Genomic DNA, 25,059 nt, shown 5'->3' on the forward strand with positions numbered 1-25,059 from the left:
GCTCCAAGCATTTATTTTTTATGGACAATGAAACAAAATAATGTTTAAATTTATTTTTTATGCTGCTAACCTTTTTCTATTATGTAAATGAGACCCGAAAAAGATTAATATTCGCGTTATATTGGATCGCTATTTATGATAATCACGATTGAGATGTATAATTATTTATCATATTTAAATGCACATACCTACACAGATGATATTGTATTGAAATTAAAATGACAGTGGTAGCAATCGGCGATTGCCAGCTGTTCTGCTAGGCCTAGCAGCCTGAAATGGTGTCAGACGATATTGAGAAGGTCAGACTCCAGAATAGATTACGCACATGACTCCAAATTTGTATTGGCAGTGACGACATGCAGATCGTAAAACTGACAAATCAGCTAAATTTTCAACTGTCTAACGTGAATGAAAATCCATCCCGAAGGGAAAACTATGGCGCCGTTTATGCACGCTTTACAATTATTATATTAAAATCCAACACCAAGTCACTATGACGAAAAGCTGTCTGCAAGACCTAGCGAGACAGACTGGCGAGAGCCAGCTGGCTCAGCTAGTCTCCTATATATTATTATCCTAAGAGATTTTGGAAAATTCACTAACGGCTCATTTAAGCGACATTTTATTGTTATTTTTACATCTTCACTTCGAAATGTGCGCTACCGATTCATCTACCGTTTGAATTGACCACATTTCAGAAATTTTCAATGATTTTACAGGTACGTGACGTTTATATCCGATATTTTCTTACATACCGTATACGATTTGCCATACTTCTTTTAACGCACAACAGAATGACGTCTTCATCGCTTAAGACCTTCTAATCCTTTATTTGACAAACGAATTCGATTATTTTTATTCAAATACCGTAATGTAGGCATTGGCGCACTTTTTTCCGGTAAAAAAAACCATAATCCTGGTACAATTCACTACGTATAATATCTTTTGACAGGAGCGTGCGCCACTGTCCGCCATTTCATAGATAACATGATATTCCAAATTCGATTTTTTAAATACTTCTTTGTGGCTGTTACGCACTATTTTTGTTATTGAATAATTACCTAGGCTACTAATTTCCATAGATCACAATATAGTCATATTAAATTAACAAAGTTGCCATTGCAAACAATGAAAGAAATTAATACGAATTGTTATAGTTATCAAAATGAGTCATATTGTATAATATCTACCTATTTTTATCGTCCCTATCATCATCAATCTTGACCTATCCACTGCTGGATGAAGGCCTCCTCAGCCTTATTCGACTCCTTACTTACACATGAATTGTTATATTTATCAAAATCAGTGATATTATATTATTATCTACCTATCTATATATAATGACATTATTATCACGAGCCTCAATAAATCCACTGCTGGATGAAGGCCTCTCTATGCTGATTGTATTCTTGACAGTATTGAATTTCTAATGTTATTTATCTACATATTCATATCGTCATCATAATCATCCTCATCATCAACCAGGATCAATCCACTGCTGGATGAAGAGTTCCGCAACCTGATTCTACTACTATTGGTTTAACGAATTTGTGATATTATACATATTTCTATCCATCTTATCATCATCGACTTGAACCAATCCACTGCTGGATAATGGCCTCCCTAGCCCGAATCTACTCCTTTCTGTCATATGAATTGCTTTATTTATCAAAATCGGTGATACAATATTTATCTACATATTCATATTGTCATCATCATCATCATCAACCAGGATCAATCCTCTGCTTAATAAAGACCTCCATAGACTGATTCTACTCCTTTTTGTCATATGAATTTCTGTATTTATCAAAATCGGTTATATTATATTTATCTACATATTCATATCGTCATCATCATCATCATCACATCGACTTGAACCAATACACTGCTTAATAAAGACCTCCCTAGCCTGATTTTACTCCGTTATGTCATATGAATCCCTGTATTTATAAAAATCGGTGATATTATATATTGTATCTGCATATTCATATCATCATCATCATCAACCAGGATTAATCCACTGCTTAATAAAGACCTCCCTAGCCTGATTCTACTCCTTTCTGTCATATGAATTTCTGTATTTATCAAAATCGGTGATATTATCTACATATTCATATCGTCATTATCATCATCATCATCGACCTGAACCAATCCACTGCTTATTAAAGACCTCCCTAGCCCGAATCTACTCCTTTCTGTCATATGAATTGCTTTATTTATCAAAATCGGTGATACAATATTTATCTACATATTCATATTGTCATCATCATCATCATCAACCAGGATCAATCCTCTGCTTAATAAAGACCTCCATAGACTGATTCTACTCCTTTTTGTCATATGAATTTCTGTATTTATCAAAATCGGTTATATTATATTCATCTACATATTCATATCGTCATCATCATCATCATCATCATCACATCGACCTGAACCAATACACTGCTTAATAAAGACCTCCCTAGCCTGATTTTACTCCGTTATGTCATATGAATCCCTGTATTTATAAAAATCGGTGATATTATATATTGTATCTGCATATTCATATCATCATCATCATCAACCAGGATTAATCCACTGCTTAATAAAGACCTCCCTAGCCTTATTCTACTCCTTTCTGTCATATGAATTTCTGTATTTATCAAAATCGGTGATATTATCTACATATTCATATCGTCATTATCATCATCATCATCGACCTGAACCAATCCACTGCTTATTAAAGACCTCCTTAGCCTGATTCTACTCCTTTCTGTCATATGAATTGCTGTATTTATCAAAATCGGTGATATTATATTTATCTACATATTCATATCGTCATCATCATCATCATCATCGACCTGAACTAATCCACTGCTTAATAAAGACCTCCTTAGCCTGATTCTACTCCTTTCTGTGATATGAATTTCTGTATTTATCAAAATCGGTGATATTACATTTATCTACATATTCATATCGTCATCATCATCAACCAGGATCAATCCACTGCTGGATGAAGGGTTCCGCAACCTGATTCTACTACTATATTATACCTATTTCTATCGTCCTTATCATCATTGACCTGAACCCATCTACTGATGGATAATGGCCTCCCAAGCCTGATTCTACTCCTTTCTGTCATTTGAATTGCTGTATTTATCAAAATCGGTGATATTATATTATATCTATTTATATTTCCATTATCATTATGAGCCTGAATCAATCCACCGGTGGATGAAGGCCTCTCTAAGTTGTTTGAATTTCTGTCGGTCATATGAATTGCTATATTTATCAAAATTGCTGATATTATATTTACCCGTTCATAATATCGTCATTATCATCATCAACCAAGATTAATCCACTGCTGGATGAAGGTTATCCCAACCTAATTCTACTCTTCTTGGTCATATAAACTGCAATATTTTTTTTAATTTGTGATTTTATATACCTACCCATTTATATCGTCATTATCGTCATCAACCTGTATCAATCTACTGCTGTATGAAGGCCTCTTTAAGCTGATTCCATATCTTTAGGTCTTATAAATTCCTATTTTTATCAGATATAATATGTATTGCTTCATTATTTATCAACATTTGTCTCGATATGAATGTCCCGCACCGGGAAAATATATTGTTTAAGGTTAATTTTTAAATCAAAATATGATTTTTAAAATATTATTCTATGGCTCCGAGCATTTATTTTTTATAGACAATGAAACAAAATAATGTTTAAATTTATTTTTTATGCTGCTAACCTTTTTCTATTATGTAAATAGGACCCGAAAGAGATTAATATTCGCGTTATATTGGATCGCTATTTATGATAATCACGGTTGAGATGTATAATTATTTATCATATTTAAATGCACATACCTATACATATATTGTATTAAAATTAAAATGACAGTGGTAGCAATCGGCGATTGCCAGCTGTTCTGCTAGGCCTAGCAGCCTGAAATGGTGTCAGACGATATTAAGAAGGCCAGACTCCAGAATAGACTACGCACATGACTCCAAATTTGTATTGGCAGTGACGACATGCAGATCGTAAAACTGACAAATCAGCTAAATTTTCAATTGTCTGACGTGACTGAAAATCCATCCCGAAGGGAAAACTATGGCGCCGTCTATACACGCTTTACAATTTTTATATGAAAATCCAACACCAAGTCACTATGACGAAAAGCTGTCTGCAAGACCTAGCGAGACAGACTGGCGAGAGCCAGCTGGCTCAGCTAGTTAATTACAATTCTCGGTCGAATGAATAATCATTATTATTATTAGTATTATTATCTTCAAACATAAAATGTATGCGACGCAACCTGATGACGGCCGAAGGAATACAGGGCTGTCAAAATAATATCAATCTAATGGAACGTTTTAAAGAGTTACACATTTAAAGTTAAAAATTGCTGTACAGTAGTACAGATGGAATAATAAGAAAATAGCTTACTAGCAATTTTTAACTTAAAATTTGTAACTCTTTAAAACGTTCCATTAGATTGATATTATTTTGACAGCCCTGTATTCCTTCAGCCGGCATCAGGTTGCGTCGCATACATTTTATGTTTGAAGATAATAATACTAATAATAATAATGATTATTCATTTGACCGAGAATTGTAATTAATAATTATTGCGTTTCTTAAAATAAATCCCCGATGATTAGAGGTTTTTGAGGTTAGACTGAATTAAAATGACGTCCTTTCAACGCTGAGGTTAATTTCTGACTGAACTATGAATGACTTTGTCCTGTTCAACTCAGTCTTAACATTTTTCTTAGAGCATAAACATCGTAAAAAGGACATCCGTTGTTTATGCACTAAAGTGAATTGGACTTCAGTGATTTTTTAATTAGCTATACCGGTTAATTTACTACTTATGGACTTCAGTGTTTCATTCATTTGTTTAATGAAATAAAATAAAATTTTCTGCATATTTAACTCAGAACCGGTAAAAACTGGACTTCCGTGGTTTATCCTCTAATGTACAGATATTATTTCCAGTTTAAAAAAATATGCTTAGCCTTTTCCATGCAATGTCGTTCGAAAGAGATAAAACAGTCCTCGACTTTCATTTAAAACAGAATTTCTAAGTGGCTGGGAAAATTTATTTGGTCAGAAGGGGTAAATAAAAAAAAATACTCGAAATTTCCTATTATATTTTTTATTAGAATCAAAATTTTCAACCAAAGCAACACTTCCTTGGACTGCGCATTGGTCGTCTCTCTTGGTGATGATTATAAATAGTAAGCAGTCAACACTTATCTATTCGGTGACAAAAAGATGGCCAACTGTGTAAAGGTAGGGTTACTCGAAATGAGTTTAGAAAAGATTCAGTAGCTACAGAAGTGGGATGATGCTTAGTAGTACGAGGGTGGGTCAATAATTCCTTAGAAAAAAGCATTAAAACAGTTTTTATTTTTGTATTTTTTTTTTATTTCTCAACATAATCTCCTTGGAGCTCAATACACTTGGTTAGACGTTTCTCAATTTTTTTTAAACCGTCAGAAAAATAAGTTTTCGGAAGGTCCTCAAAATAAGCATTTGTCCGATCGATGACTTCTTCATTTGAAAAAAAACGTTGTCCACTTAGCCATTTTTTTAAGTTTGGGAAAAGGAAAAAGTCACTGGGGGCTAAATCTGGCGAATACGGTGGGTGGTCGACCAATTCGAACTTCAATTCTTCAATTTTAGCCATTGATCGTAAACATGTGTGAACACGGGCATTGTCCTGATGAAAGAGGATTTTTTTCCTGTTTAAATGAGGCCGTTTTTCTTCAATTTCGTTTTTTAGCTGGTCCAATAAAGATGCATAATAATCCCCTGTTATTGTTTTTCCTTTTTCCAAATAGTCAACGAAAATAATTCCACGTGCATCCCAAAATACAGTAGCCATAACCTTACCAGCTGATTTTACAGTTTTCGCCTTCTTTGGACATGGTTCGCCTTTCGCAATCCACTGCTTTGACTGTTCTTTCGTCTCGGGAGTATAGTGGTGTATCCATGTTTCATCTACAGTCACAAAGCGACGAAAAAATTCATCCGGATTGCGTTGCATGAGCGACAACAGGGCTTTAGAGGCCACCACCCTATTGCGTTTATTGTCGACTGTGAGCAAACGCGGCACCCATCTTGCAGAAACTTTTTTCATGCCCAATTTGTCATGTAAAATAGAAATGACGCTACCTTTTGAGATCCCTGTAACCTCAATTATCTCACTCAACTTTAATCTTCGGTCACTTAACACCATATCGTGGATTTTATTGATCATTTCTGGTGTAGTCACCTCTACAGGACGTCCTGAGCGTGGTTCATCCTTTGTTGATGTACGACCACGTTTAAATTCATTTAACCAGTTATAAATAGTTGCAAGTGAAGGAGCAGATATGCCGTGAACTAAATCCAACTCATTTTTTATTTCCTTTGCTGTTAACCCTTTTATATTAAAATGTTTAATAACAGCTCTAAGCTCAATTTTCTCCATTTTTGTAAACAAGCAAATTTTTTTTTTAAATGTACGAAAATAAAAAACAACAACCCGACCAATCTGATTGAAACTTCGCAGCATACTGAATCGGTAGTGCCGTTGAATGAAAACAAACCGCTTACAGTACTAGTCGCGCCACCTGTCGGCTTTTCTAAGGACTTATTGACCCACCCTCCTACCTAGGTCTTTTTAAAATAAAGGGAATAATATTACATTATAAAATTTGGATGCAATTATTAGTCCCCAGATAAGTAGGTAGGTAATGAAATAGATAATAAAAAAACATAAATTGATCTTGGCAGATGTGGGTCGTTATGAGATTTTCATTTTATTCCTGTCCGTTTAGTAGGCTCCATTGAATGGTTAACAATAGACCATAAAACAATTAAAATATCTCCTAATTTGACGCCACAATCGTCATCATTTATGGCACTACAGCCTTTGGCGGGTCTTGGCCCCCTTCAAAAACTTCTTCCATCCTGGATGATCCAGTGCCAACACTCTCCAGTTGCAGTCTGCATTTTCATATACCACATGATCTTATTATGCTTTATTTTAATATGCAGCGAGTAGGTAGCATTAGAGCCATCAAAAATGTATTAACACTTTTTGACTGTTATTTTTATTGAGAAATAAATCCATATCGGAAAAACATCATTATTTGATACCAATACGACACTGATTAGAAATGATTTTGATATGTAATACAAATTGTACGTAAAATCACATAATATTTATTTTGTGGTTGCATATTTCTTGCTATATGCTATCGGGAGCACAACTACTATAGTATGACTTTTAAAAAGATTTTTTTTTATCTAGGTGTTCAATCCTATGAAGATTAAATAGACCTCCACAGGGTGGAGGTCGTATCAACAGATTTCATTTTACGAGAAATGGATGTTAGGAACTTGCTCAACCTATTAGGTACAAATACACATTGAAAAACAACATGTGAATTTGCCAGATCCGGGACCCACAATATTATAAACCTAATGCGTGCTCAGCCATTGTGGGAGCTTATTGCTTACTGCTATATGTATAATGTATATTTTGAATAATATCAATTTTAGTCCCAAATTCGGCCGACAGGCTTCTTAATATCTTTTTGGATATGTACAGTTGGTATGTATTTAATTAGTGATCATAATTATTTAAGATATGAAAGCAACACTTGCAAAAACATAGTTAAAGGTAGCAATCGTTCATTGCGACACCAGCGAGTGCAAATGCATTCTATTGTAATCGATTTTTAATAAACAAAATTGTCTATCACTTGTTTTGACATGTGCCACACGAATCGTAATAATGAGAGTTTCTCGGTCGCTCACATATTATAATAAATTTACGAATGCCAATGAAACAAACAGGGTAAACTAGATTCTTTCTTGCAACACGGAATGTAATTTTTTCACTTTATTACAAAGTTATATTACTTTCATTTCGACACCTCCTACATAAAAGGCCGTAACTGCGTTTTTGGCTATTTTGACTCGATTGCTTTTTATTAAATAATTTTAAAGATAATACAACAATGATAATCGAAAATAAACAAAAATTCAATCAATATAATCAATCAACTAAAAATTATGATTTCAGCATTAAAAATTAACGTTGTGGTGTCATTAAAATTTATTAAAATCTTACTACTGAAAAGTACCATTTTGCAGTTCCGGATTTATATGTAGGAGGTGTCGATTTTATGTCAGACTTTTAGTTTGCTATTTGGTTTATTAATAAAATGTTTTCATAATTTAAACTGTTTTATTTTTTGTTGATTTGTGAGGTTTGCAAGATAAAATAGCTTATTTCTCCATCGAAGAAACTGATCGCTTCGATTTTAATAAATCAATGTTAACTATTGTAACAAAAAATGTAAGCATCAAAATCTTATGTGATTCACCGCATCATGCATTATTATTAATATTATAATTTCTAACTGAATGAATGAGACACAGACTTTAAATAAATATATTTATTTTATAAAAATCAAAACACTTCGTTAACATTAATTTAGATTTAGGCCATAATGCATAGATACACTATTAAATTGCAGCAACAGAACTACTATAGACAACATTTATATTTATATAGGTACAATTACCTAATTAATCTTAGACAGTTAATCTATTTTTTAGTTTTTAATACTGATATATTGTCAATTGTGTTATGTATAGAACAAAATGACACACACACACTTGAAAAATAATAAGTTAGTTCCTAACTTAGTTATAAAGATGAAATTGAATAACTTATACATGTATATATTATTGCATTTAATTTCATCAATAAATGTCATAGAGGTACATAGTATTTAAGAGAAAGATAATGTAACATTTTGGTATGTCTTATTCTAGATATCCAAGAATGTATATATCGGTCAACTTGAAAAAGAGATTATGTATATTTATATGTTACATGGCTTTGGCAACACTGAGTAGAGGAATGGAATTTAGCTGCATTGTCATATCTGCTTCGTCAAGTTACCGGGAATACTGGCTGCGAATTTACGGAATTGAGGTCAACTAGGCTTCCATCATTCAGTAATATTTACAATTTCGAAGTATACAAATACAGATTGTATTTATCAAACTTTTCCATGGACTCGCTAGGTATCAAACACTAGATACAACAGAAATGTGGAAATCAAACAGTTTGGCGCATCGGATACATACTAATATGACGGATGTTATTTTTGGTTGCAAAAATTAAAAACAAACTGGAAGAAAGTTATTTAGGGTGCTAAAAAGTTTATTGAAATAATGCGAATTATTAACATACACAAATTATTATTATTGATAAAAAAAATGTATTTAAGATACCAAAAAGCTAGAGCTAAAATTCACTGTGTTAAGTTATCCGCGTCATAACTTGACGGACCGAGCGTTATGTTTAATTAAATCAATCAAAACAGTTTCCTGATTTTTCTAATTATAATTTTTAAAAACGTTGACAAGTACAATCCTGATAAAATGAGCAAATGTGTGTAATATTAATTGTAGTTTTATGGATAGATACAGTTTATAATTAATCTAATATTAACCAATCAAATTAAAAACGCGACATGGTTTTTGTCAATCTATACACTATACAGAATAGAAAATGCTCATGAAGACCATAATCCTGAATACTGAAGCCTGAGACTGAGAAAATACAGCGGCAGAAATGCAGCTATTTTACCATTTCCACAATTCTATTCAACGTGGCCATGCCTACATGTTATTTAAATATTTTGTGAAATGTCAATAAATAATGTATACTGTGTGAAAAGCGTTTTAATTTATTCACCTTACTTTAAAAAAGTAAAATCATCTAAAAAATATTCAAAAACAGTAAAAAAATAATTAAATATAATTTGATCAAAAAAGCTTTCTCAAAACTATAACAGAACTGCCAAAAAATAAGCGTTTTAAAATAAATAACATTAAAAATTAAATCTAATAATATTGGCTAGCCACCTAATATTTAATTGAAAGAATATTCAGTAATAATAAAATTATTTTTATATAACTATAATAAACGAATCAATATCTATAACAATAAATTTGTTCTCCATGCTAACTTACCATATAATCTATGTATAATTTTGTTTATATTAATATACCGGGGTAATTTACAGCAATGACAGAATATTTACTGTATATCGTCACCTCAATACTACAACTAGATAACTCTGATTCGGCCCTTGTTGAGAAAATGAAATTTAAACGTTACTTCATTAACATAAATCTAGGCTATTATAATTATCATTTAAAATAAAAATGTTAAATCGTGCTTTTCTAATTAGGAACAGTTAAATAATATTCAATTGTATGAAAAAATATTGTAGATATGTAATATATTATTTTATTATTTATTGCATTTATGGTTTTAAAGTTATCGAATATTTTCAAACACTATTAACCCATAGCTTACGGGCCACACAAAATTGTGTTTTAGCTAATTACTTTTCAAATGCAAATTAACACGTTAATTACAAAATTAATTAAAAGGGCCCGTAAGCATTGTGTTAATTAATACAGTTCCCATAACTTCTGACTTACCCAGTTTTATCATATTGTAGAGAAGTAAATGTAGAATAATATTCAATAGCTAACTCAAAAAGAGTGAAAATCAGAAAATCAGGTTATCTAGTTGTAGTATTGAGATGACAATACGTATTTACGTAAATATTTATATTGAACCTGTCTATCTGATGTTATAATAATATTAAGGATGTATGAAAACTAGGCAAGATAATCATATGAACCATGATGTATAAGTCGTAATGTTAAAGAAACATTCAAGTGAATATTTATTTTTATAAACAATTATTTTTAATGCCTATCACAGACCTATATGCATAATGCCGCAGATAAATCATACGTTCGTAAACTTTTACCACTAAATAAAAGCACAAACACAAATATTTCTTTCCAAATGTACTAACATTGCTATAAAATTAATCGTGGTTGACAATCCATATATATCCAATCAATCCAATCCAATATGCGAGCTTTAATCAAAACAAAATTCATTAATACTTTCGGTGGACAAGGTAAATTTTTTCGAACAAACACGTGCACAGTTGCTTACTTACGACATGTTTTCCTCCGCTGTGAAATACAAAAAAACAAAAAAAATTGTTTTCATACAATGTATTTGTTTATGGGCATATGTATGCAGATCTGTAATAGTTTAAACATAGTAACTGTGATATTAACCAACTACATACTATCAGCATTACAATAATAAATTGATTGTATAAATACATCAATTTTTTAACAGCATACCAGGTATCATAGTAAAGCCCTATATATAAATAGCGTGTTCGACTTAAAAAATTAAATATCTTTTACTGATTTAAAAAAAATATTACTAAAACATAATTAATACACATTGAAGCATCGATCGTCTCCGTAAATACAATATTGCAAGTTTTATTAATTTTGTAAAAATAGAAAGTAATTTAAACATAATACAAATCTGTTAGATTATAAATAGAGATTGCAATATCGAATGAAAATACCAATACCGGTATTCGTAAAATAACTAGAAAAAAACAGAAGTTTCTACCAACAAACACAATATAGGTATGTAAAAATCTTTTTAAAATCTTAATATTTTACAGCATGTAAGTAAACCAGACGTCGCGTAATCCAACAAAAAAAATTACATTATTACATTTTGTTTCCACTATCAATACCGAATATATCGGTATTGTCTGATTTTTAAAATCGGTATTTCGGTATCGTAAAATACTGGGATACCGGTATTGCAATCCCTAATTATAAATAAGTACCTACACGATTTTTTTTCTATATCGGCCACAATCCCGGAATAGTATTGATTTTTTAAGTAGGTATATTGTAACAATAAATAGATATGACTATAACTTTTTTTGAAGTTGTCATACTATGCATAGGTTCACTTTAACTCGTTTAAATACATTGAGGATCCATTTTAAAGGCTTTAATAAAATCCTCAATAAATAATTAACAGTTAATAAATGATTACAGGTACTGGTAGATGATGTTTGAAACAAGATTTTAATACTCAACAGTGAGGAGATATTTATAATTATTGTTAAATACTTGGACATATACGCAACATTATTATATCTAGTTATAACATATCACAATATAGTAATAATTAACGGTTCATTCATATCTACAAACAACCAACGACACGACTAATATTATTTAAAACTGTATATCATGTTGTTTTGTTTTCGCTGACATCTTAGGTGTCTTCAAACCAGACTCATCAAGGAATTAAACGTATAGAAAACTGACACGAGTAATAATAATCAAAAATGTTAAGTGTATAGATTGACAAAAGAAGAAAGCCCAAATTGTGTCTAAGTCCCTAAATTCTCTTAATTCATCCCTGTTAGTATGTGACTGTATTTTTTTGGTAATAACTGATGTAATTTTATTCAGTATAGTTAAAAATTCATATCGGCAAGAGAAAATAACAGTAAAAAATAATATATTGATAATCCACGAGCTCCCTGCACATTGTTCAGAAGTCTTCAAAATGTCTCGGATCTTTCCTGGATTTCTTCATCTAGAAATAATGTAATCAGGGACAAATTCCTTCTGATGCAATTCTACATGCGTGCGCGTAGTGGTATGGATGATCGAAAATGGCATGCTCTGTTATTGTGAATAATATTGAAAATTTCGTGTCTAACATGATTGTTGTCCGTAGATATGAACGGGACCTTAAAGCGTGACATAACAGTATGTAAAGCAATGCAAATATTTTCTATTAATATAATAACCATAAACAATATCCAAACCCATAAACAGCAGTTATAAATTTAGACAAAGTCATTACCACCAACTCAATAATAAAATTTTACAAACAGAAATAATTAGGAATATATATTTGAAATTCATTTGAATGAAGTATTTATTAACATCTTATTAAAATTAATAAATCTGATTAATAAAGTCATGACAATTTATACATTTGCTATTTTATATATTATAATTTTATTAATTTACGTAGGTAACCATATAAGCTAAAAAATTGCTAAAACACTTCTAAAATGTTACAACAGATGGTACTGTTTATGTTTAAAACAAGAAATTATTTTACCAACAAATTAATAATTTAATTTTTGTAACAGACACATATTATTTATATTACATTTTACATCATTAAATATTACAAAATTTCATGTATTTTATTAAGTATAAACCTGACTAAGAAATAGCTACTTAAGTATTGGTAGATACCAACAACTATAATTTGAGGCGCTGCGCTGCGGTTTGGGAAAGTAATAACTCGTCATATATTATGGAAATAGTCATATTGCAATATTAACGCCACTACTGCACATCTCAAATTACAATTCGGTATCCAGCAATTCGAAACGAGGATATAAATCATATGAACGCATTATCAGTTCTAGTAATTCCTCCGTAAAAATATGGTCCCATTTTTCTATGTTCAGTGAATCTATAAATCTAGACAGAGTGAATTTTACTACTACATAAATTTTGCTAATAACCAGAACCTGACAAAAAATAATTACATGTTTGTAAACAAAACAATAGTTGCCAGATGAAAAAAGACAGTACAAAAATGTTTTTATGGCTAAATAATGACATGCTCATCTATGTATCTATGGTCATGTAGATGTAAATTTTTGACACCAGAAATGTAGTAGAGGGAGTCATAAGTACAAAGACTGAGGTCAGATTTTATAAAAAAGCCAAACATGAAGTTTACAAGTTGCTAAGCAATGGATGGGAATTTAATATTCTGCCACTAAGTTTACTATTTTTATTTTTAATGTTTTTTACGATTTTATAAACAATACTTAAAGTACATTATTTTGATTGGATTGTTTGATAAAATGTGAAAAAATTGAAATTGACAAGATAATCATTGAAACTGATTCGCATTACAGAAATCAGTAATACATAATAGAGTCAAATGCAAAGAAAAGCGTCATCATTTGGAATTTAAATTGTATTCAATGTATTAAATTTAAAATGATTTTCTAAGGCAGCGTTTTCCCAATATTGGATTGCAGAAATAATACTTCGAATCGCAGTGGACTGTACTGGAAAATTATTTCTAAAAAATTCAATACATTTATTGAATTTGTGATATTCTTAAATGCACTGTTCTAATTGCTTGATTGTTCGTGTAAGGAAACTTGTATGTGTGCAGTTCACAGTTGCAGAAATATATGGCTGTATGAGACTGTCCAACCTCTTTGAGTCGTATAGTACTGACATAAAATTCATGTCCAAATAAAACACGGTTCTTGTCGGTTTATACTTTACAGGAAGCCAGCAGCAAACAAATTTGGAAAACAGCTGATATACTGGATTATTTATTAGGTTAGGTTAGGTTTTTATTCTTGAATTCATGAATTTTGTCAAAATCAGCTACGAAAATTGAATTGACGTTCATATTAACTCTTTTACTCCCAGCTGATTTAGCCTAGCATATGCGAAAACTCCCAAGCGTTTTTTGACAACAAATCGTCGATTTAGTTTTTTTTAAATAACTAATTCTACACATGTTTTAAAAATTTGAAACTTTTTTTGTGTGTTCTCAATGGTGTATAAAGCAATAATAAGTAATAATATTGATAGTTTACATCAATAAAACAAAAGAAAAAAATAATGTATCAATATTTATTTAGAAATGAACGGATAAAACTATGTTTGAACAACAAAACAAGTGTGACAACATTTTTTTATTTATAATTGATATATCAAATTTTATAATATAATCTATCCTTATGTAGTAACAGAAAAAAAAATAAACATATTATTATTTCTCTATGAAATAGAATTTTTATAAAGTAATCAAAAAAAATCGTATAGTGTCAAGGTATTCAAGAATATTATTCAATTCACGAAATCGCAAGAGAATTCGATACAGTATCGACGACTAACTGATATGGAATGAAGTAATTTCAAAAAATAAGTCTCAAAGCACTAAATCATTTATAATATTAATTATATTCATGTATTTTTTCACCATCTTACCAAAAATACAGTGGCATCCATTGTTAGTTCAAAAATTACAAATTTCATTTTGTAATGTGATATATGAATCATAAAACAACTAAAAGAAATATCAGAATTTAAAATGTGTCATAAAAATAATGTTTTATTATTTTTATGACCCTCTTTGGTCTCAAGTTCGACAGCAGAGCAATTATGACTTGTGAGTTATTAGGGTATGGCATAATTATAAACAATGCCGACACTAAAATAAATGTTAGTCACCACCCAACACACAGTGAATATAATGCTTCGTCTACATGAACGAAATATGACGGGAAAAAATTTGGAATAAATCGTAAATTTGGTTCCAAACTTTCGGCCGATGGATCGGCCCAGATGGAGTTTTCGCATAGGTATGGTGGGCCGAAATATCGGCCCCGTGGGAGTAAAAGGGTTAAATCTAATAAAATTGGAGACCGTATAGTATACGGTCATCTCATTCCGATAAGAAAACTCACGACAAACTGTGCCACAGAATGATTTACGTACAATTTACATGTAACCTGATTGTTTTGGGTATTTTCGAAAGGCGAGACAGCTAGACTCCAATGCGTATGTAGAAATGAGACAACAATCAGTTTAATAATTCTTATTGCATCGCATTTGAATACGTGTGTGCTTCACAGTTACTGTTTACATAAACTTGTTTATTGATAATTAGCCACAAAACTCTATGGATAATTTGGCTGAAGACAATCAGAAGTATGCTTAGAATATTGTGGTAAGACATGATAGAAAATGACACTGCATTAAAGATAATGAAAAAGCAGCTAGAGTTATTTATTACATACTATAAACTGTAGAAAACTGTAGTATTTTGGACACATTGGCGTGGTAATAAACACGATGCAAGTTCAAGGGAGAACTTCAGGCTAAAGAGAATGGTTGGAGAATCAAAGGACATGGTATCATAAGCGCACAATCTGTGTTCCCAATTTCAAAGGTGGAGATCGTTTCGATGATTGACAACCTTTGTAGAGACAGTACTTAAAGAAGATAACGTGTAAGGGATAATTTTGGGAAACGCTGCTCTAAAACTACTAGCACATACGATGATGATTTATACAATACGAAAAATAGATGACACTGAATGAACATCAGAAAGTGCGGATAACTTCTGATACTGTGAAAGTATGTAAAGTAATGAAAACATGACATGCTTCGATCGTCTGCTTTTCTATTTTGGTATTTGCGAACATACACAAAAGCTGGCTATGGTTTGTTCTAGATTCCAATATTGAATAACTTACATAAATTACTTGTGACATGGTTGATCTGTCGTTCCGTTATTATTTGTGGTTTGCATTCCTAAGTAATAAAAACAAAATTGGTAAAGTATCAAATTAAAATGGGTGATGACTAAATACTAAAATTATTCCCTATAACAAAGGGAATTTTAAATCCCTGGTAACCCTAAAATTACGTAATGACTAATGTTATTTTAAGTAGTAATCAGAGGACGGTTATAAACATTTTATTTTCACCCGCCCTTTCATAATAATATATAAAAATATAGAGAAGCATATTATACAAAACCAACGGCGGCGTGCAAGTTTTTAATGATTATTTTTTATTTCAAAAATATTCAAGACACACAAGATTTAAGAATCTAAATTCATCGTCAGAAACATATCTTAAGAAATAGCAGACCGAATGACATTTTTAATGTAAGGTGATTAAAGTTTAAGTACAAGAAAGTCAACAATAAAATTCTGACAAATCTTAATGCAATCAAAGTTGTAGTTGTACTGCTGAATAAATATTCCCATGCGAAGAAAGTAAGTGAGGCTAATGTGTTTATTGTTTACGGTAGGTATCACTGACGGTGTTTAGATTGCATCTGTTGTATCACCTTGTCTCTTTCGGCGTCCCTATTGCTATATTTTGCTATAATATCGGACATTAAAAATTAAAATGCATCTATAGTAATGTTGATTTCAATTACAAAAAAAAGTTGCCGATATTGATGGAAATTGAAAACATCTCAGCTGATGTGCAGTTGTCAAATATATGCAGGGATAACACTTGAGTCGGTAGCATAATTGGAAAAGTCACTCGGTTTCCACAATTTTTCTAAAATATGTAAATGTTTCTGAGGTTGTTCCGAATTGTGTGAAATCTAAAAAGTCTAAATTGAAATTTCAAAAACATGCTGGACTGGCGAAAGACGTCAGCACACAACCAATGGTTCTGGACAAAAAATATGTTATTATTCAAATAAAGCAAAAACCATGTTAGTACATACCATTTCATGATCTTATAATATCATGGTAAACAAAAAATGCCACATAATAAAAGAGATATTATCTGATATACTGTGAATTGTCCCACCGAACACTTGTGAGTCGATGCAATTAATAAATAGGAGAGCATCAGTTTTTGGGCTTGTGCAGCTTCCTCCCTAAGGCGGCCAGGTCTGGCGATCCTGGCACGTAACTCCTCAATCAGTCAATACTTAGGTCGTTGAGCACGTTGAAGTTCAAACCTGGGAATTGAAGGCCCGTCAGGTCCTTCAGCAGGGAGTCCATGGTGGTACCTTCCTGGTCGCCCGACTGCCCGCCCGATGATGAGGATGACGCGTCCATGGATGAAGCCGAGTTGTGAACAGTGTGCTGGGTTACAGAATCTTCATTATCGCTTTCCCGTACCTCGAACGATTCAGACATTCCTGTAAAATTGTTTCATTTTTGAATATCAAATTTATAATCACGGGGATAATTCTTAATTAAAAAAAAATTTATGAAAATCGTGATTTCAAATTGGGCTTTTTTGCACTGACAACTTGATTTCGTGTTTATATCGTGTGTATTTATGTATTTAACTAACAATACCCTACCCTGCCTGCGACTTCATCTGCGTGAAATACGGAAATAAAAAGTAGATAAACACACAGCATGTACAAATAAAACTGATTAGAGTGCTATCTGACCACTTATTGAGATGAAACTCTACAAATATTGGTCCAGCAGTTTTTGAATTACAATATAACCTCGTTTTTACGTGCCCGGAATTCACGTTTTCCCGGCAATTGCGTGTAATTTTTTCAGTCCCGATGTATTTCAGTACATTTAATACCCGCATTTACGTTTTTCTTTTCCGCGATTTACGTTGGAAATATTCAAAATATGCGAGTTACGCGCGCTTGACAATGATTGGGTCGTGACATTTGAACGGCGTAAGGTGTTTGGAGGGAAAACTCCGTGTCTTTAGAACGGCGCACGGTGATTGGTCGGCGAGCGACACTGTGATTGGCCCGAGTTCGGCGCATAACAAGGTGATTGGTCCATTGGTCGCCATCTTTTCTTTTGGCATCGTGTTTGTGTTTTGTATACACTCCGCCTGTCATTATTCTGTTAGTCAGTTAGAACGAGGTGAGGACCCCAACAAATTTAAGATGTCCATTTTAGATGCAATGCATTATATCGTTAAAGCATGGGTGAAATAACCCACTTTACCATCAAGAATTGTTTCCGGAAAGCTGGGATATACAAGGAGCAGGATGAAGACGTACCCAGTACCCAAGAAAATATCCAGTGTGATGTTATAGAAGGCTGGGAAAGGATTTCAGACCAACCCCTGGAGGATTATGTAAACCTTGACTCCAATGTTATGACATCAGACTTGGTGGAAGTTGATGACATTGTTGACAGTCATTTAACACTAGCAGACTTATCTGCTGAAGAACTGTCTGATGAAGAAGAGGTTGATATTTCAACACAAGAAGAAGCAATGAGGTTCATCTAGGGTTTAAAAACCTACTTTACAAGCTTTGCTGATATTCAAGATGACACTTTTAAATGTTTATATAGTCTTGAAAGAAAATTACATAACAAAAAAAAAATGCAACAAACTAATATACATGATTTTTTTAATAAAAAATAAAAAAATTTTCAATACAAATTTAAATTGAATGTTGTTTTTTAATAAAACGTTATTTTTTTAGAAACATAAAATTTAAATGTTCTTTTTTTCAATACCCCCCTTTTACATTTTCCCTCCAATCAGGTTTTTATTCTTCAGTCCCTTAAAAAACGTAAAATAGGGGTTATATTGTATAATGAAACAAATACATAGACAATGTTTTTTTTTCTTTCATATCATGGAAATAATCAAAACGCTGATCAAAAGTTTGATAGTAAGTTTTAAGCTATCAAAATTTCATTGATTTCGGATTTTAGTGACGTATTGTATCTACTATATACCTCCTTTAATTAATTCTTATGTTTTGCTGAACAAAGTTTTTATAATTATAATGAAATGCTCGATGTGGGAAATAATAGTAAATAGAAGAACGCTAACCTAGTACACTTCTGACTTCTGACATCGGCTGGCTGAAGTAAATGAATTTGTAATATCCTGGAGTCCTCACTCCGCTGCCGACGGGGAAATTGAAGACTATAGTCCGGGAGTCGCTTACTGACGGTATCAAGCTGCCGACTTTGTTTACATATTCATAAGTCTTGTAGTCCTCTAAACTTACAAAATCAGCCTGTAATTAAAAACAAATAAAAGTAAATAACAAAGAATTTGGACTCTACATAAGAGACATATCGACTGCACATATACAGAGATATATAATCTGCAAACCGGTTAACTCCATTTGGGCAAATTGTTCAGGAAGGAGAAAAAAACATTATAATTTAACTATCGAGCGGAATTTAACGATTCCAAAAATATACATGGATTTTTTTTTTACAAATAAGCTGCACTATCAATTAAAACACTTCCGTTTCACATATATATATAGTTTATATAAAGAGCGGAGTTGTTCCATTTACGATATAGTACACTCTCAGTAATCCGCCGCTCGATTATCCGACAACTACTATAATCCTATGTTATTTTTATTAGTTGAAAGCACAAAATCAAGCTCTATAATTCACCGCTATTCGATTGTCAAATTCAGTAGTCCACCAGGTACAAGTATACAACGCAGATGGGACAGGTTTATTTTGGAAACTTCTTCGTAAAACGTACGTTCATCGCCAAGAAAGTAATGTACCAGGGAGGAAAGTGCCCGAGGACCGCATCACAATAATTATGCCGTGCCCCAATGCAACCGGGACACACAAACTGAAGCTTTTGGTCATAGGGAAAGCCAGACATCAAGAATATCTGCCTCACTGAACAACTGGTTGTGTCAAGTGATTTACTGTTTAATATTTAGTTAATAAACTTAGAGCGGAATGCACAATCTAAGATTTCGTTCCTAAGGATAAGTCGCCGAAAAGCATGACTTAACTATAGACAATCCTGAGTATAGAGTTAAGGAATCCTTAACCATAGACTACTTTTGTTATGAACACGCCCCCTTCTGTATTACCATTTACCACTGACAGCTGCTGTCAAAATAAATTCGCATGTCTATAACACAGTCCATACACTCAAATTCATTTGACAATGTATCTCAATATGGATATTGATAGTGTTAATTCGTTTGGCATGTACTTGCAGAATATTATTTTATTTTTATACGCCAGCCCGCAGAAATACAAAATACCAGATGAATAATGACACTTGATGCTTGTGTTACCATGTTAAAAAAAATCTTGTGGTGCCTGTGGAATCACGTATAATGACTTATAACGGAAACATAAGAGTATTATAATTAAATATTAATATGTATTTATAGTTATTGCATTTATAAAATGCAGTTGTCATATTTTTGTCATCATTTAACGATTATAAAATAATTTACCTAATTTACCTAACGAGAATTTTTAAATATGGTATTATTTTCAATAAAAATGATCTTAAGGCCATGCATTAGTTGAGGCACGGTCTAAAAAGATCGTTGCTAGGCGATGTGCGGATTGCGGGTCGCGGGTGAAAATGACGCCTGTCAAACGAAATATTATTTCTCATATAAATCCAACATACGTCCATTTTATGTTCTGTTTATTATTCTATTAGTATCAATAATAATATATTCATTGACATGTTTGCTTTTTAAAGTAAATGGGTAAAGTTTTTAGTCATCTTTACACGATTTTAGAATTAATTGGCCCGTCGCCATCACGCAGCAAAGTGACGTGCGTCCGACTCCACGTTCTCTCAATGAATGCGAAGCAAGTACAAATTTTCGTCGCGCGTACAGTTGAACATTATTTGGCGTTTCACTGATGCGTCACCTTAACTAAGGACAGTGTTTCTGCATAGTGTTTTCTGCTAAGGAAATTTTAGTTATGACAAATGTTTCTGCATTCCGCTCTTAGTTTATAATATGTATAATTTAGTAAATACTTGATTTTGGTTACAAATAAAACTGTAATTTGCTAGTAGGTACAAATTTCTCGAAAAAACTATTTTTACGAAATACCTGTTTTAATTTTTACCATATTTTGTATGTATGCACTATAATCCGCCGCTTTCACTAATTGGACATTTGTCTGGTTTTTGGGTGGCGGATTACTGAGAGTAATCTGTATTGGAGTACTGTATTGGAAATTTGGCACCTTTAAGTTGGCTGTTTTGTTTGAAGAATGATAATGCATTTATTTATAGGTTTACGAGTTTAAAATTTTGTGTGAGCATAGAAAACATGCTTTATAATAAAATGTCATCAAAATCTCATTTTTGGTCAAAAGTGCAGTTGGCTGGTTTGCAGATTAAACAGTCGATATACGTTTTCCGTATTAGGAATTTTTAAAGCAGTTCGATTTTTGAATCAAACGATTATTTGTTATGTATGGTTGTATTGGTAACAAGTGCATTATTTTCATCTTCTATTGGCAGCCTCAAAAGAAAATGGCAACTCCGATCTGGTTTTGAAACCGGTTGCTTTGTCTACATAACTTACATACGGATTTATCGGTGTTTTATGTGATTATTAATCTTAAAAATACCGGTCAATGTATTGCTGCCTATAGAAAATTGTCGAGCAAGCATCTTTCCAAATGTAATTCTAGCTAAATTTTATATTCTAATGTCTGCATTGATGCGTCAATAATATGTGAGATGCATAAAATGTCAAATTTAATTACCTATACAATATCCAATCCTATGAATTTAAGCATTCAAGGTTTATTTTGACAATATCTGCACACATCATATATATATCATATAGAATCATATATGTAATAAACTAATTAGATGAATCTGAAATTATAGAGTAATGTTATAGTAGAAGTGTGAAGTTACCTTCAACTGAACATGCAATGTGAAATCACTTATAGCTAACTTAATGGAATGCTAACTCAACTCAAGAAATTAATAATCTTTACCTCAAAAATGGCTATCCAATCGCTGGGGTAGATTTGGATGTCAGGGGAGAGGGTAAATTTGGTAACGAACCCAGCATCTCCGATATACCAAATATCCTTGATGGGGGCAAACTCAACACAGCGCTCTGTGTAATTCGAAAACACCTGCAATAACAAACACATTATTAGATGTATTATAATAGAAAAAAGACATTTATGTATGTATGGCAGAAATATATTAACCCTTTTACTCCCACGGGGCCGATATTTCGGCCCACCATACCTATGCGAAAACTCCATCTGGGCCGATCCATCGGCCGAAAGTTTGGAACCAAATTTACGATTTATTCCAAATTTTTTCGCATCAAATTTCGTTCATGTAGACGAAGCATTATATTCACTGTGTGTTGGGTGGTGACTAACATTTATTTTAGTGTCGGCATTGTTTATAATTATGCCATACCCTAATAACTCACAAGTCATAATTGCTCTGCTGTCGAACTTGAGACCAAAGAGGGTCATAAAAATAATAAAACATTATTTTTATGACACATTTTAAATTCTGATATTTCTTTTAGTTGTTTTATGATTCATATCACATTACAAAATGAAATTTGTAATTTTTGAACTAACAATGGATGCCACTGTATTTTTGGTAAGATGGTGAAAAAATACATGAATATAAATAATATTATAAATGATTTAGTGCTTTGAGACTTATTTTTTGAAATTACTTCATTCCATATCAGTTAGTCGTCGATACTGTATCGAATTCTCTTGCGATTTCGTGAATTGAATAATATTCTTGAATACCTTGACACTATACGTTTTTTTTTGATTACTTTATAAAAATTCTATTTCATAGAGAAATAATAATATGTTTATTTTTTTTTCTGTTACTACATAAGGATAGATTATATTATAAAATTTGATATATCAATTATAAATAAAAAAATGTTGTCACACTTGTTTTGTTGTTCAAACATAGTTTTATCCGTTCATTTCTAAATAAATATTGATACATTATTTTTTTCTTTTGTTTTATTGATGTAAACTATCAATATTATTACTTATTATTGCTTTATACACCATTGAGAACACACAAAAAAAGTTTCAAATTTTTAAAACATGTGTAGAATTAGTTATTTAAAAAAAACTAAATCGACGATTTGTTGTCAAAAAACGCTTGGGAGTTTTCGCATATGCTAGGCTAAATCAGCTGGGAGTAAAAGAGTTAATAAGCGATAGCCCAAATAAGGGGTCACATCTTAATGGGGTAAGGCAGTCTGGTATAATGTTATAATGGAATAGGGTAGACTGTACAAAATGTGACGTTAGAAAACTAACAAAATATAAACTGATTGATATTATACTGAAATCAACAATGTAAATGCAAATGTATGGGTCAAAAAATATTTATGGATGGCTTCTAACTAATTTTTGTCTATTATATTTACTGTATGTGGTATCAATATGAATTTACATTAATAAATATGCAAGAAATTTCACAATAAGTATAATTTTTGACTGATTTAGTAAGTAATACCCTCTTTACACGTGCATGGATTTACTGCTGACAGTACGTATTTTCGCGACAATAACTAAAAATTGCATGCGTAAACACGTATTATCATGCAAATTGCAAGATTGCATGCATGAATCAAAAAAGTTCAGAAGCTTCTGAATTTTCACGCGACAATTGGACCGTGCAATACCTGCTGGTAAAAAAATGACTCATTTTGAGGTTAACTGATTTTTAAAACATGTCAAATGATAACAGTGATAACATCGCGTCTCGCTTACTCTTGAAGAATGAGATTGGCGAGACAGTTAGCACTTTTACGTGAAAACAGTTATTATCCTGATAGTTTAAAATACACATTATTGGTACAAGTAAATCCATGCACGTGTACAGGCGCTGTGTAGTTGGTTTTTTTACCGACAGGTCCACCACTATTTTTCTACTGCGCAGGCGCAGATATCACATAGTCCAATTGTCGCAAGAAAATTCAGAAGCTTCTGAACTTTTTTAATCCAGGCATGTATTCTTGCAATTTGCAAGATAATACCTGTTTACATGTGCATTTTTTTCAAATCACACCGTAGGAAATTTTTGAGGGTTAGGTCACTTTATTACTACACCTTAAAATTATGTAAATTTTAGATCATTCATTTACAGGTGGCCTTTAGTCCGCATTCATTGGGATTTTTAGACAAATTTAGACTTTATACCAAAATAAATGAATGGCCTACATTAAAAGAAACTTGCCCGTCGTTATCAAAGAAGGAGTGGATAAAGTAATGATAAGGTGGTATCAGCATTGTTATTGTGTGAGAAGCTACTTACGATGGTCTCTTCGGGAATTTCGTAAGGTCTGTCGGTGTAGCTGGTCACCAGTGATTCTTTCATGCGGACCTGACACGAGCGAGGTGCAATGCAAAAGACAATATTACCTTTGATGGGCCGACACAACACAATAAGTCCAATTATGATTTGACACGTCTTAAAAGAACTATTTATTAATATCAATGACTATGCGTTGTAGCATATAAACGTTTAAAAAAGAAATTATTTATTTCACTAAGACACGCAGAGAATCGATAAGACTTCAAACTTAAATGGAATTCAGAAAAATGAACAAAAATTGGTTTTTTGATTCCATACAGTCAAAACATCAATGTTCACTTATAGCTATACTTCAGTTGAGGCATGGTCTAAAAAGATCGTGACTAGGCGATGCGCGGATTGTGCAAATGACGCGCGCCGAACGAAATATAATTTGTCATAAAAATTGAACATGCGTCCATTTAATGTTATATTAGTAATAATAATAGTATATTTATTGACATGTTTTCTTTTTCAAGTACA

The 25,059-nt window shown here is 32.0% G+C and overlaps 2 protein-coding genes across 2 annotated transcripts in view; one reads left to right on the forward strand and one right to left on the reverse strand.

Annotated features, from left to right (window-relative positions):
• The window catches only part of LOC147073988 (uncharacterized), an 895,029-nt gene that overhangs the window by 302,563 nt on the left and 567,407 nt on the right, over positions 1 to 25,059 (forward strand). The window lies entirely within an intron of this gene.
• Positions 8,440 to 25,059, reverse strand: part of LOC147073993 (inositol polyphosphate 5-phosphatase K-like) — a 34,298-nt gene continuing 17,678 nt past the window's right edge. The window contains exons 8-10 of the mRNA XM_085944289.1: positions 22,212 to 22,355; positions 19,288 to 19,477; positions 8,440 to 17,656 (exon numbers count right to left, since the gene is read on the reverse strand). Coding sequence (XP_085800415.1) covers positions 17,433 to 17,656; positions 19,288 to 19,477; positions 22,212 to 22,355 — 558 coding nt within the window. The 3' untranslated portion in view covers positions 8,440 to 17,432. The remainder of the gene's footprint in view (positions 17,657 to 19,287; positions 19,478 to 22,211; positions 22,356 to 25,059) is intronic.

The sequence above is a fragment of the Rhyacophila brunnea genome, unplaced genomic scaffold, assembly GCF_057557595.1.
Source record: "Rhyacophila brunnea isolate RB1 unplaced genomic scaffold, BYU_Rbru_1.0 scaffold_17, whole genome shotgun sequence".
In the NCBI taxonomy this organism is placed as follows: Eukaryota; Metazoa; Arthropoda; class Insecta; order Trichoptera; family Rhyacophilidae; genus Rhyacophila; species Rhyacophila brunnea.